This window comes from Procambarus clarkii, chromosome 5 (genome assembly GCF_040958095.1).
Source record: "Procambarus clarkii isolate CNS0578487 chromosome 5, FALCON_Pclarkii_2.0, whole genome shotgun sequence".
Lineage (NCBI taxonomy): Eukaryota > Metazoa > Arthropoda > Malacostraca > Decapoda > Cambaridae > Procambarus > Procambarus clarkii.
Window position 1 is genome coordinate 51,230,442 of NC_091154.1, and position 14,590 is coordinate 51,245,031.

The following is a 14,590-nucleotide window of genomic DNA, read 5'->3' on the forward strand; positions in this document are numbered from 1 at the left end:
TGGTCTATCTTGGTGAAGGAATAGACTTACCTGCGTGTCTGTGTGGCGGTGTTATGCAGACGGCTTTCACCAACAAGCTGTTTAATCACTGTGAGACTCTGTACACCGCCAGTGGTGGAGGTGGGGGGGGGGTTGTGGGCGCCGGGCTGGGATCCATCGATGGTTACCTGGTTACCTGTGTTGTGGCCACGGTCGTCTTGATCAACCAGGCTGTATTTCCTGCGTCGCGGGCCGCGGGGACGTTAATGATACCCGAAACTTACGCTAGGTAACCGCAAAGTGAGGTCGTAGTCTGTGTGTACAAGAGAGAATGTCTGTCATGTTGCTTGTCTAAAGGCTGTGGCCCATACGTTTGAATCTGGCCTCATCCTGCTTTGCCAAGTGACAAGTATGGGGTAGGGGACTGCCATAGGCAAGTGTGCTCCTCATAATCCCATTTCAAGGAAAGTCGGACTCACGCGGACGCGGCGATGGTCACTAAGTCCGCGGAGATGACATGGTGACTGATGGAGTTATAATAGGTATAAAGTATGAAGGCATCTGACTACATCAGAAGTCAGTATCTGACGTGCAAACACTTAATTGGTGCAACCATTAAGGTCGACCCGGGCACCGCCGGATACCCAATCTAGTAAAAAGCACGTATTCAAAACATTTTGTGTTTGCTAGTGTCACGTAGATGCCCTGTATTGCAGTGGAACTGCCTTTTCCACTCACCTTCTATGTCATCACCCTGGAAGTCCACCTCTATGACAGCCAAGATGAGTCATTTGACCCGCCATACGCTCCACCACCCTGTACCATACAGTCCCTGGTACGGCTCACCCGCAGGCAGAGTGCCTCCACAAACAAGCAGTTAGCCTCCTCTACCAAGCAGTTTGCCGCCTCTAACTAGCAGTTATACAGCCTCTACCCAGCTGTAGTGCAGCCACTATCTAGCAGTTACCGCCAGCCGCTTGTTACTGCTCACCTTGAGACAAGACATGACGTCATCACCAGCAGGGGTATCAATAGAGCCGTGTGTTATGAGCGCCAGGTAGCCTGGTGAAGCGAGTCTACCAGGTGAGAGTTATTCTGCACACCTCACCACAGATTACGAGGTCAGGGAAGGCAGTTTATTAACTTGACGTCAGTGAGTGACTTAAAACAATACAAGCAGAGGATGAGCGTTTGATAAAAGTTAGACGGAACGAGATGTCAATATTTTGTGACGTGACGTGACGCCGATGGAGGGTGTAAGGCGTCACTTGAGTTACCACAGTCGTCAGAAACGGACGTTACGTCGTTGACCTGCTGAGAAGGAACAATATAATCCCCGGTTTAGTGAGTGAGTGAAGGCTATCTTCTTGAGGTTATCTTGAGATGATTTCGGGGCTTTTTTAGTGTCCCCGCGGCCCGGTCCTCGACCAGGCCTCCACCCCCAGGAAGCAGCCCGTGTCAGCTGACTAACTCCCAGGTACCTATTTTACTGCTAGGTAACAGGGGCATAGGGTGAAAGAAACTCTGCCCATTGTTTCTCGCCGGCGCCTGGGATCGAACACAGGATCACAAGTCCAGCGTACTGTCCGCTCGGCCGACCGGCTACTTGTTATCAAGTGTACGGTAGCTGTAAGGGACGTCGTACATCGTTTCTCTGTGATGTGAAGATGTTAGAGGCGACCTGAAGCCTAGAGGGTGCTCGTTCCTGAGTGCACTCTAATGTGATATTCCTTCAAGTAGAGGGATATAAGCAGGTATTTCTGCGTGAAGCCTGCCAGTAAGTAAGTAATTATCAAAGAAGGCACCAAGCCGGGAAGGCTATATAGCACCATCAAATGTGTGGAATAATCAGAGAGTGTTAAATAGCACTGAGGATGCCAATATGAGAACACAAACGCATAAGGCGAATGATATCAAAAGTATCCGATTCACAAAGAATTCGATCGAGGGACAAGTGACCGCGGGGGACGGTCGAAAAGCAAGACACATGCTCGTCCTGGAAGGCAGGATATTCAACAAGGATATGCACGACTGTAAGAGGGACAATGCAGTTTGGACAATAAGGAGCAGGGCAGCACTCCATTAAATGTCCGTGAATTAAGTGCAAATGGCCAATACGCAACCTTGCCAGAGCCGTTTCCCATCACCGCTTACGGTGGAAGGAGGAAGGCCACAGGGACACTCACTACTCTTAAGAGTACGCAGTTTGTTACCAGTAACAGAAGACCAGCAACCATGCCAACGGGCAAGGATGAAGTAATGAATAACTGGGTAAAAGTCGGAATAAGGAATACTTTATGGGAGATGGGACAAGTGCGGATAGCTTCCTTAGTGGCAGCGTCCGCACACTCATTTAAAGAGACACCAATATGGCTGGGAACCCAGCAAAACTCCACTGTCTTAAATCTACTGGAGATAAGAAACAGCCAATGTTGAATCTCTACTACTACCGGATAGACTGGATTAAAGGACTCCAGAGCCATGAGGGCACTGCAAGAGTCAACTACGCCCACAAAGGAGTAGCGAGAAATCAGGAGGCGAAGCGCATAGAGAATAGCATAAAGTTCTGCCGTGAAGATGTTAGTCTTCGAAGGCAGGCGAAACATATGGAGCGGGAGTGTGAGGGAAAGTGTTCAAGGAAAAGGCATTTCAGAACTGAAGGAGGGGTAAAAGCTTTAGTGATGTGGGTCAAGGATTTACAATATTTAGGAATTGGGAACCCTCCACTGGGACAAGAACGGAACAACATGAGGAGAAATATTAGTAATACTAACCGAAAGAGAATGTAGTAGGTGAGACAACCGGACAGAAAGAGGGAGGTGGTGAAGTTGAACAGGAACTATAGGGGGGGGGGGAGTTAAAGCACGATACAGGCAATAGTGAGAGTGTTGGGAGTGTAGCAATCTCGGCGGTCCTGAAGAAACAGGAAACCAGTGTCAACGTACAAGCTAAGGTAGGAATCGAATGAAAAGCACCAGAGCTGAGGCGCAACCCAGTATGGTGCAAAGGATCAAGACAGCGAAGAATAGAAGGAGAAGCAGAAGAATAGGCAGGGCAACCATAATCGAGTGTAGGCAGTACGAGAGAGGAATGCAAAGAGAGGAGTGTGCGCCTATCTGCTCCCCAAGAAGTATGGGACAAAACCTTAAGTAGGTTAAGGGCCTTAGAGCATTCAACTCGGTGGTAAGAGATATGGGGCGACCAAGACAAACGAGTGTCAAAGATTAACCCTAAAAGCTTAGCGGAATCTTTGTACACAAGGGGATGACCATAAAGTGACAAAGAGGGACGAAGAACGACATGTTTCCGAGTAAAAGTCATAGCACAAGTCTTGGTTGCAGAGAGCTTGAAGCCATGATTGGTGGCCCAAGACGACACGGAATCAATCGCAAGTTGAAGCCGCCATTGAAGGAGAGGCGAATCATCACCTCGGCAGCAAAGAGTAAGATCGTCGACATAAAGAACGGAGAAGATGCCAGAAGGAAGGGAGGAAAGAAGATCATTTATGGCAACTAGAAAAAGAGTAGTGCTCAGAACACTACCTTGAGGTACACCTTCGAATTGCTAAAAAGAGGCAGAGAGTGAGTGGCACCAAGCCCCACTCTAAAGGAACTACGAAAGAGGAAGCTTTGGAGAAAGAGAGAGATTACCACGAAGGCCAAAAGAACGAAGTTGGGACGGAATATGGTACCTACAGGTGGTATCGTAAGCCTTTTCCAGGTCAAAAAGGACAGAAACAACGGAGGTCTTCACAGCAAAAGTAGTACGAATATAGACCTCCAAGTTCACCAGGACAATAGTCGTGCTGCAGCACTTGCGAAAAATAAATTGAGAAGGGGAGAGGTGGTGAGTGTTCCAAGAACCACATCAGACAAACATTGACCATATGTTCAAAGAGTTTGCAGACACAACTCGTGAGGGCAATAGGGCGGAAGTACTTAGGGGATGTCCCGAGAGACCCCGGTTTCCGAATAGAGAGTACAACGGCATCAAGCCAGTCCTCAAGGACGGACGACGACTCCCAGACCTGGTTGTACAGACTCAGTAAATACCGAGACGTGCATGGAGGGAGATGGCGAAGCATCTCATAATGAATATCATCAGAGCCCGCTTGCATAGAACTGCAGAGGGCCAGGGCAGACTGAAGTTCAGAGAGAGAGAAGGGATTGTTATAGGGAAAGCAGAGGGGGAATGCACAAATCTCAGGGATGAGATGCAAGAACAGGCTTACAAAGAAGGAAGGATTGAGGAAGATGAGAACCGGATCTAATAGTTGAAAAGTGGGAACCCAGTTCGGTCGCGACCTGCACTGGGTCTGCCACTAGAGTACCACGGAGGTGAAGAACCGGCGAGACATCTGGAACGAACTTGCCAGCAATCTTGCAGATCTTCTTCCAGATCTGCGGCAGAGGAGTATCGGATGTAATGGTGGAAACATAAGATTTCCAACTGTCACGTTTAGCTGTGTTGATGGTCCTACAGGCCACTGCACTAGCCTTCCGAAACCAAATAAAAGAATCAGCCACCTGTCTGCATCGGTGTTTCTTCCAGGCTGCACGCTTACAGCAGACAGCCAGAGCACAGTCCGCATTCCACCAGGGAATGTACTTCCGTGTGCCCCAGGAGGTAGAGCGAGGAATAGAGCAAAGGGCAGCATCGAAGACGGTGTCATGAAGAAGGAGGAGGGCGCAAGGAAGAGGCAGAGAGGAGAGATCAGAGAAAGTAGCACAGAGGGCGAATAGGTTCCAGTCAGCCTTGGCAAACGAGGAATAGAGCAAAGGGCAGCGTCGAAGACGGTGTCATGAAAAAGGAGGAGGGCGCGAGGAAGAGGCAGAGAGGAGAGTTCAGAGAGAGTAGCACAGAGGGCGAATAGGTTCCAGTCAGCCTTGGCAAACTGCCACCTAGGGAAGGAGAGGGGAGGGTGAAAAGATAAAAAAGAAACGAGGATGGGGAAATGGTCACTGTAGGGAGGTCATCAAGAACCCGCCACGTGAGATCTAAGTAAAGGGACGACGAGCAGAGAGAAAGATCAAGACAGGAAAGGGTGCGAGTTCTAGAATCCACATGAGTGGGCTCACCAGAAATCAGGAGAGGCAGGGAAGAAGAGAGGACGAACGGTTCGAGAAGACGGCCTCGGGTGTTTATCAGAACATCACCCCAGAGGGAATGTCGACAGTTGAAATCACCCAACAGGAGCACCGGCTCTGGTAAGGAGTCCAGGAGCTGTTTAAGATCAGGAAGGGAAAGCGGGACATTTGAGGGGAGATAAATGGACCAGACTGTATACCATCTACTCACAAAAACACTGGCAGCAGAACAATGGATAGGCGATGGAAACAGTAGGGGAGACGAAGAGAATATTATTATGAATCAAGAGAGCAGTAGATCAATGGGCCCCAGCAAAAGCTGGGAGAGGGGTGAGGAGAGAGAAAGAAATAGCCACGGAAGCGACCATGACGAGCACCAAGCATCGGCTCCTGGAGAAAAACACAAAGTGGTGAAAACTTTGTAATCGGAAGTTGGAGTTCATAGAAATTAGCATAAAATCCACGAATATTCCATTGAAGAATAGATATTATCAAAAAGAGAAAGGACAACAACAGAGAACAATGAAGAAACAAAGGTAAAGTAGAACGCAGCATATTAAATAAGCTCAGGATCAGGATCAGGATCAGGGTCAGAGTCAGCAAAATCAGGATTAGGGGGCATGGGTAAACTTAGTAAGGATAGAGGGAAGGGAGTGGGTGGAGAGAACAAAGGTGGATGGATGGGGTCCGGGGAAGGGGGAGACAACCGAGAGGGGCTGTCAAGGGCAGCAGGAGGAGGGGGGGGGGGGGGGCAGAAACTGGAGAGCGCACGTCAGCAAGGACAGCAACTGAGAGGGAATCGGGGGCAAAAGAAACCTCCATATCTGGGACAGGGGACCCGACCATCGAAATGGTAAGGGACATAGCGATAGAGTCAGAGGTGGGGGGAGGGGGAGGAAGAAAGTGATGCCTTCTTACCAACCAAGACATTGTGGGGAGGGTTGGGAAGAAGGATTGGAGGGAGAAGGGAAAGAAGACACAGGAAACATGGCGGACTGGGTAGGAAGGGGGAAAACTCCAGAAGGAGAATCAGGAGGGAGACCTTTCGGGACAGAGCGTAAAGGAACAGGAGAAGAGGCAGTGGGCGGGCTTGTAGTGTATACACGTGCGGGAGAAGGTAGGGTGGGCCTCACCGCAACTGAGTGAGGCAGGGAGCCTGGGGAGAAGAGCACTCTGCCTTGGAGTTGCCATAGTCCCCACACATGGGGCATAGAAAAAAAGACTTGTGCATTTGAGGCACCGTGCCCAAACTTCCAGCACTTATTACAAAGTCTGGGAGAGGGGATGTACTCCTGAATGGAACACCTGGCACCAGCAAGAATGATAGAGGGCGGAAGGGTCCTACTATCGAAGGTGATTTTCACAACTCGAAGGGGCTGATGGCGGTGTCCATGAGGGGGTCGAGTGAACGTGTCCACCTGGAGGACAGTATGGCCTTGGGCTTTGAGGATATATTTTATATCCTCATGGCAGTCTTTTAGGTCCCCAACACCAGTTGCAATATGGTGCGAGAGGAGAACAGTGCCAACACTGGAATTTAACCAAGCGTTTAAGTTTAAGCCCAAACAGGGGTCTCCCCAATGCAGGACAATGCTCCTAAGCCAGTAGCTGCATCTGGAGAAGGAACAGCAATGACACGTGTACTGAAACGGGTGGGGTTAAAAGTAACAGAGGCATCTACTGAATCAACAAGGTGATTATGGAGGAAGAAATTGTCAGCAGGTGTAGAATCCAGAGGGAGGATATCAAAGTATTTAGCCCATGAAGCAAGACCAAACAAGGCTTGGTACATATTAGTATGGGAAGGGATCGTGCGAGTGCAGCCTTGGCGGGAACGGCATTGAGAACCCCCAGAGAGAGAGGAGTTAAAATGCGCAGTAGTCACAATGAGAGACTGAGCCGTGCCAGGGGACGAGGTGGTCACCTCTGGGGGCTTGTGGCTCGACCTAACCACAGAAGAGGGAGGGGAGCCGAGGGGAGTAGTCAGGAGGGTTAAAGGAGGGACTAGGTCTGGGCCCAATGTAGCGGGGGCTACTGAGCCCAGTCTTCCAACACAGTCCAACTCGGGGACATGGTCGCCCACCCCATGAGCCTGAGAAGTCATAAGAGGAACAGTATTCAAAGACATGAAAACGAGAGGTAATACTTTCACTCACGAATGTGTCCCCATACCCACCACGGAGCCACAATTAGAGGCTAGAACACCCAACAAGAGAGTTGTTGCCGGTCTTGCCTAGGCCCGCTAGGGGTGCATCATGAGTATACGCCCCACAGTCGCCACCTTAAGAACCGTTAATCCGTCGAGATTGGGTTCAGCGACGAAAGGAGGATTGACAATAAAAGCATCCCCTCGCTCACAATGTTGGGTACCACAGTTCTATGGGTGAAAGAGCCCTCCAAACACCTGGCCATCAAAACAGAAGAAGTTCAAAAGAGTAATCAAGACTGGCAAAAGGACGGCAGGAAATGACAATTAGAAAGGAGAAGAAGGGGGGGAGGGAGAAAAATGAAACACAAGGAAAAGGAAAAGATATCTGGTAAAATTGGTGAAGACAGCAGCAGGAGCATAAGGCTTCAAAAGGACAGAGGAGTGACTCAAGGAGCATCACACTCCGGCAGCCGCCCACCAAGCCCGCTCACGACGACAACGGGCCAGAAAGGGAGGGGGGAAAAAGCCTGCCGGGCGACATTGTGAACTCATGTCAGGACTGGAAGAAGCTTTGTGAGGCAGTCCTAAAGTGATTTTTGTGGATGGCTAGATGTGACACCATGTTGGAGCATCTGAGTAAGCGTCATCACGTTCTAGAATTCTGTGGTAAGCTCATTTAATTAATCAATAGAATGTTTACCATTGTTTGATTGTGTGCCCAGCGATCGAAGAAAATGTATTAATATTTATTTATATATAAGGGTGGATGTTTTATTAAGACAGTGAGCAGAGATAAGGAGTTAGAGATGAGTGGACATAATGGGGGCGGGAGTAGCACATCCTTGTTCTCCTGAGCTAAGTGGCTCACAAACGCCCTGAGGGGACGTTGCCCAAGGGCGCACCTCGGAAGTTGATTTCAGTGAGATCGGTGCGGAGTATGATGTCGGATGATGATATTAATGTAAATATATATTTATTATATCTGTATTGTTAGGAAAACATGTTATTGTGGATTGGTAATGGAATTACAGGTTTGTATGGGAGAAGGTAATGAAGGAACTTCGCGTCTGAAGAAGAGTATTTGGTGAACTCCTAGTGTGGAGCTGAATTGCAAGTATGGAGAAGAACCCCATTGGTATAGTGAAACTTCGAGTGTAAGGGAGCTACACACTTCTTTTGTGAAGCCGTTTGGAGGAGCTTCACTGGCATTCGAGTGGGACATTGACAGCAGATATCGGAAGAACTGCAGGAGTACTTACCTGATTTTGAGGACCCAGATAGATGTTCATAGTAGTGGGCCTCGAGACATTTCAACAGAGAATCATATAGACACATTGATGTATGAGGGAGTGCTTGATTGCATATTGGCATGACAGACGCAGTGTAAGGTGAGAAATATATTTCTTTTGTGGTTGGAGATATTTTGTGTATCAAGTATTTCAACCCCAAGCAGTGAGGGGGGGGGGGGGCAGTAGATTGTGAGCCGAAGATTGAGCAGCAGCCTAATATGGTTTATGTGATGAAGGTCTGAGATGACATTGGAGTGTTATCGGTTGGTAGCAGCCTAAGGTTCTGCACTGTAATATTATTTTGATATATTTCCTTTTAATGTTTTTATGTAATATATGTTAGTATGTTAACAGCTGACTTTTGCCCTTGTCCTGGTGAGGCTTCCTGGATACAAAGAGAGAGAGACATGGCTGCAAATTGGTGGACTTGGTTAGTAACTTCTTAAAGGTGATTTAGGAGATTATCCCACAATAAGGAGAGTAGGGGGGGGGGGGGAGCCATGGCAGCTGGAGTGGGTGTGTACTCATGACAATAGGCCAGTTTGGAGCCGCACCTCTGAATAAAGGTGACGCTGAACCTCTCTCCGAGAACAAAACGATTACAGGGCGATCTCCCAACTAATTGCAAGCATTCCAGTGTCCATTGCTGGTCGACTGACGGCAGGAGAAGTGTGGTTGCCGTTGTCGGTCATATTTTTATCAGGGCGTGGTTGGGGTGTCTGTTGGTCTGTAAGACAGTATTGGTTTGGTTCAATAACAAATTCAAGTTCAAGTTCCTAAAACCCCCCATCCCCTGACACCTGCTACGCATGGAAGTCAGTCTCTCTTTGGTGCTCTTGGGATCATCACTACTTCTTTCACCCGTCGTCTCCTACCAGCCTACGTCATGTGTTGGAGGCTGTGGTGTGTGGTGGATGTCTTCAGCTCACCGGTATAATATTAAGGATTTCATTTGCTTGTTTTGTTTGTTCTGTTATAATAGCCAGGTGTTTGTTCTGTTATAATAGCCAGGTGTTTGTTCTGTTATAATAGCCAGGTGTTTGTTCTGTTATAATAGCCAGGTGTTTGTTCTGTTATAATAGCCAGGTGTTTGTTCTGTTATAATAGCCAGGTGTTTGTTCTGTTATAATAGCCAGGTGTTTGTTCTGTTATAATAGCCAGGTGTTTGTTCTGTTATAATAGCCAGGTGTTTGTTCTGTTATAATAGCCAGGTGTTTGTTCTGTTATAATAGCCAGGTGTTTGTTCTGTTATAATAGCCAGGTGTTTGTTCTGTTATAATAGCCAGGTGTTTGTTCTGTTATAATAGCCAGGTGTTTGTTCTGTTATAATAGCCAGGTGTTTGCAGGAACCATTTTCTTTTATAATAATTATTATTATAGTAAAGATTTATTATTTGTTCATCTGTTTCATCTTGCCACTTACCCACAGCAAGGGCTAAAGCAGCATCTGTTTCATCTTGCCACTTACCCACAGCAAGGGCTAAAGCAGCATCTGTTTCATCTTGCCACTTACCCACAGCAAGGGCTAAAGCAGCATCTGTTTCATCTTGCCACTTACCCACAGCAAGAGCTAAAGCAGCATCTGTTTCATCTTGCCACTTACCCACAGCAAGGGCTAAAGCAGCATCTGTTTCATCTTGCCACTTACCCACAGCAAGAGCTAAAGCAGCATCTGTTTCATCTTGCCACTTACCCACAGCAAGAGCTAAAGCAGCATCTGTTTCATCTTGCCACTTACCCACAGCAAGAGCTAAAGCAGCATCTGTTTCATCTTGCCACTTACCCACAGCAAGGGCTAAAGCAGCATCTGTTTCATCTTGCCACTTACCCACAGCAAGGGCTAAAGCAGCATCTGTTTCATCTTGCCACTTACCCACAGCAAGGGCTAAAGCAGCATCTGTTTCATCTTGCCACTTACCCACAGCAAGAGCTAAAGCAGCATCTGTTTCATCTTGCCACTTACCCACAGCAAGGGCTAGAGCATCTTTTTTATTTATATGAGGAGAGCCACACTAGACCGGTCCAGTATTGCTGCACGTTACACCCGTCACACCCGTCACTCCCGTCACACCCGTCACATCCGTCACACCCGTCACACTCGTCACACCCGTCACACCCGTCACATCCGTCACACCCGTCACATCCGTCACACCCGTCACATCCGTCACACCCGTCACACACCCGTCACATCCGTCACACCCGTCACTCCCGTCACTCCCGTCACATCCGTCACTCCCGTCACATCCGTCACACCCGTCACACCTGTCACTCCCGGCACACCCGTCACTCCCGTCACATCCGTCACACCCGTCACACCCGTCACTCCCGTCACATCCGTCACACCTGTCACACCCGTCACTCCCGTCACACCTGTCACTCCCGGCACACCCGTCACATCCGTCACACCCGTCACACCCGTCACTCCCGTCACATCCGTCACACCCGTCACACCTGTCACACCCGTCACTCCCGTCACACCTGTCACTCCCGTCACATCCGTCACACCCGTCACACCCGTCACTCCCGTCACATCCGTCACACCCATCACACCTGTCACACCCGTCACTCCCGTCACACCTGTCACTCCCGTCACACCCGTCACTCCAGTCACACACCCGTCACATCCCTCACTCCCGTCACACCCGTCACTCCCGTCACACCTGTCACTCCCGTCACACCCGTCACATCCGTCACACGCGTCACACCCGTCACTCCCGTCACACCCGTCACTCCCGTCACACCCGTCACTCCCGTCACACCCGTCACACTCGTCACACCCGTCACACCCGTCACTCCCGTCACACCCGTCACACCTGTCACTCCCGTCACATCCGTCACACCCGTCACTCCCGTCACACTCGTCACACCCGTCACTCCCGTCACACCCGTCACTCCCGTCACACTCGTCACACCCGTCACTCCCGTCACACCCGTCACTCCCGCCACACCCGTCACACCCGTCACTCCCGTCACACCCGTCACTCCCGTCACACCCGTCACTCCCGTCACACCCGTCACACCCGTCACTCCCGTCACACCCGTCACACCCGTCACTCCCGTCACATCCGTCACTCCCGTCACACTCGTCACTCCCGTCACACCCGTCACATATTACACTACTGTCACACCTGTCACATTCGTCACACCCGTCACATCCGTCACACCCGTCACATCCGTCACTCCCGTCACACCCGTCACATCCGTCACTCCCGTCACACCCGTCACATCCGTCACTCCCGTCACATCCGTCACACCCGTCACTCCCGTCACTTCCGTCACATCCGTCACACCCGTCACATCCGTCACACACGTCACACCCGTCACATCCGTCACACCCGTCACACCCGTCACATCCGTCACACCCGTCACACACGTCACACCCGTCACTCCCGTCACATCCGTCACACCCGTCACATCCGTCACACCCGTCACACCCGGGCTCTCTGCCTTAGACGGTAATAATCATCATCGTCACTGTTATAATTTGGCGGGAAGAGAAACGAACGTGTTCTCCACACGACGTTTATTCAACAACCACAAAACAATGACGTCACCAGGTATAGGTGCCATGGATACATATGACCAACGGATCTTAATGTTACAAACCTAATCTTAAGTGACGTTAACCCTAACACGGGTCCTCTCAGTCTCCCAGAGCCCTCTCTCTCTGCCATATCCCAGGAGTCTTAACACGGGTCCTCTCAGTCTCCCAGAGCCCTCTCTCTCTGCCATATCCCAGGAGTCTTAACAACATTTACCTCTCCATCTGCGAAACCTCTACATCTTTCCTCGGCTATTGCAAGTTAGTCTGTGTTTATTAAACAGTTTGTGAGCTTGTAAACTTCAAGATTATTAAGGTTATGAACAATCTTGTAAAATGTTTACTGAATGTAAACTAAACACTCATGATTGGAGAAGGATGCACAGCCTTCATAAGTGGTTGCGTAAATCCTTAATGATAACCAAACAGGCAATTGGCCGCTGACGCCTCGTTTGTAGAGGTCAGATATCATATATTTAGATGTAAGATATCAAAGATTTTGACCCAAATAGTCTTGCATTGAAGAAGGAAACAGATGATCACTTCAGCTCAGTTTACAAACTGACCCAACAAGACCGTGTTGACTCTAGAGTGGAACAGAGCCATTATAGTGACCGTGTTCACTCTAGAGTGGAACAGAGCCATTATAGTGACCGTGTTCACTCTAGAGTGGAACAGAGCCATTATAGAGTGAGCTAGAGTGGGAGCAGCACACCACAGTCGACCACAGTGACCTCGGTGACGTCAGTGTGGTTGACCGCTGCCCTCACCACCTCCAGGCCGGTCACCACCTCCCCGAAGACGCCACCCCACCCCACCCCTGGGGGAAGGTCCCTGGTGATGATGATGATCTGGCCAGTGTGGTGGTTCCCCAGGGGCGGCCAGGGGCGCCACCACCCGGACACAACAGCCCCGGCGGTGCCACTCACCCCGTACTGCCCCTGCCACAGGTCTGGCACCAGCGGAGCCCCCACATCACCGCTGTAGCTGGCACTCCTCACACACTCCCCCGACGCTCCCCGGCCAACTACCTCCAGTAGTTGAGTGCCTATGTAGTTAGGACCCAGCTGGCCCGTACACAGCAGTGAGAACTGTGTGGCCAGCCCAGTGTGGTGGGGGAGTCGGATGGTGACCCGCCCACCTGGTGACCCGGACCACCGCAGGTCCAGGAAGGCCAGGGTGAAGGGGCGCGCTTCCAACAACACCACAACATCTTCATACTGAAACAAACACAGAGAATAATGGTGACGGAGAATGTTAAACAGGTTAACTTCAGTGTGTACACAGTTACTTCTTCACGATGGGCGTGAGGTGTGAGTGTCACTTTAGACTCGTGAGTGGCTAGAGAGAGGCCACCCGGCGCTGCCCGGGTGCACCAGGACCTTATCTTCACTACTCATTATCTTCAGCACTGTAACCTGCTTTTATAACATTCTCTCTCCCTCCCCCTCACATTCTCTCCCTCACATTCTCCCCCTCACATTCTCTCCCACACATTCTCCCCCTCACATTCTCCCCCTCACATTCTCTCCCACACATTCTCCCCCTCACATTCTCTCCCTCACATTCTCCCCCTCACATTCTCTCCCACACATTCTCCCCCTCACATTCTCCCCCACACATTCTCCCCCTCACATTCTCTCCCACACATTCTCCCCCTCACATTCTCCCCCACACATTCTCCCCCTCACATTCTCTCATACACATTCTCCCCCTCACATTCTCCCCCTCACATTCTCTCCCACACATTCTCCCCCCACATTCTCTCCCTCACATTCTCCCCCTCACATTCTCTCCCACACATTCTCCCCCTCACATTCTCCCCCACACATTCTCCCCCTCACATTCTCTCCCACACATTCTCCCCCTCACATTCTCCCCCTCATATTCTCCCCCTCACATTCTTCCCCTCACATTCTCTCCCACACATTCTCCCCCTCACATTCTCCCCCTCACATTCTCTCCCACACATTCTCCCCCTCACATTCTCCCCCTCACATTCTCCCCCTCACATTCTCCCCCTCACATTCTCCCCCTCACATTCTCCCCCTCACATTCTCTCCCACACATTCTCCCCCTCACATTCTCTCCCTCACATTCTCCCCCTCACATTCTCTCCCACACATTCTCCCCCTCACATTCTCCCCCACACATTCTCCCCCTCTCATTCTCTCCCACACATTCTCCCCCTCACATTCTCCCCCTCACATTCTCCCCCTCACATTCTTCCCCTCACATTCTCTCCCACACATTCTCCCCCTCACATTCTCCCCCTCACATTCTCCCCCTCACATTCTCTCCCACACATTCTCCCCCTCACATTCTCCTCCTCACATTCTCCCCCTCACATTCTCCCCCTCACATTCTCTCCCACACATTCTCCCCCTCACATTCTCTCCCACACATTCTCCCCCTCACATTCTCTCCCTCACATTCTCCCCCCTCACATTCTCCCCCTCACATTCTCTCCCACACATTCTCCCCCTCACATTCTCTCCCTCACATTCTCCCCCTCACATTCTCCCCCTCACATTCTCCCCCTCAC

The 14,590-nt window shown here is 50.3% G+C and overlaps 1 protein-coding gene across 5 annotated transcripts in view; it reads right to left on the reverse strand.

Moving 5' to 3' along the window:
• The window catches only part of LOC123749057 (uncharacterized), a 195,356-nt gene that overhangs the window by 39,666 nt on the left and 141,100 nt on the right, over nt 1-14,590 (reverse strand). For 4 of the 5 annotated variants that reach the window (XM_069302363.1, XM_069302342.1, XM_069302356.1 and 1 more), the window contains exon 6: nt 12,013-13,265. The exons of the other annotated variant lie outside the window; for it this stretch is intronic. In XM_069302363.1, coding sequence (XP_069158464.1) covers nt 12,741-13,265 — 525 coding nt within the window. In that variant the 3' untranslated portion in view covers nt 12,013-12,740. Of the gene's footprint in view, nt 1-12,012; nt 13,266-14,590 lie in introns of those variants that run through there. 5 annotated transcript variants of the gene reach the window in all.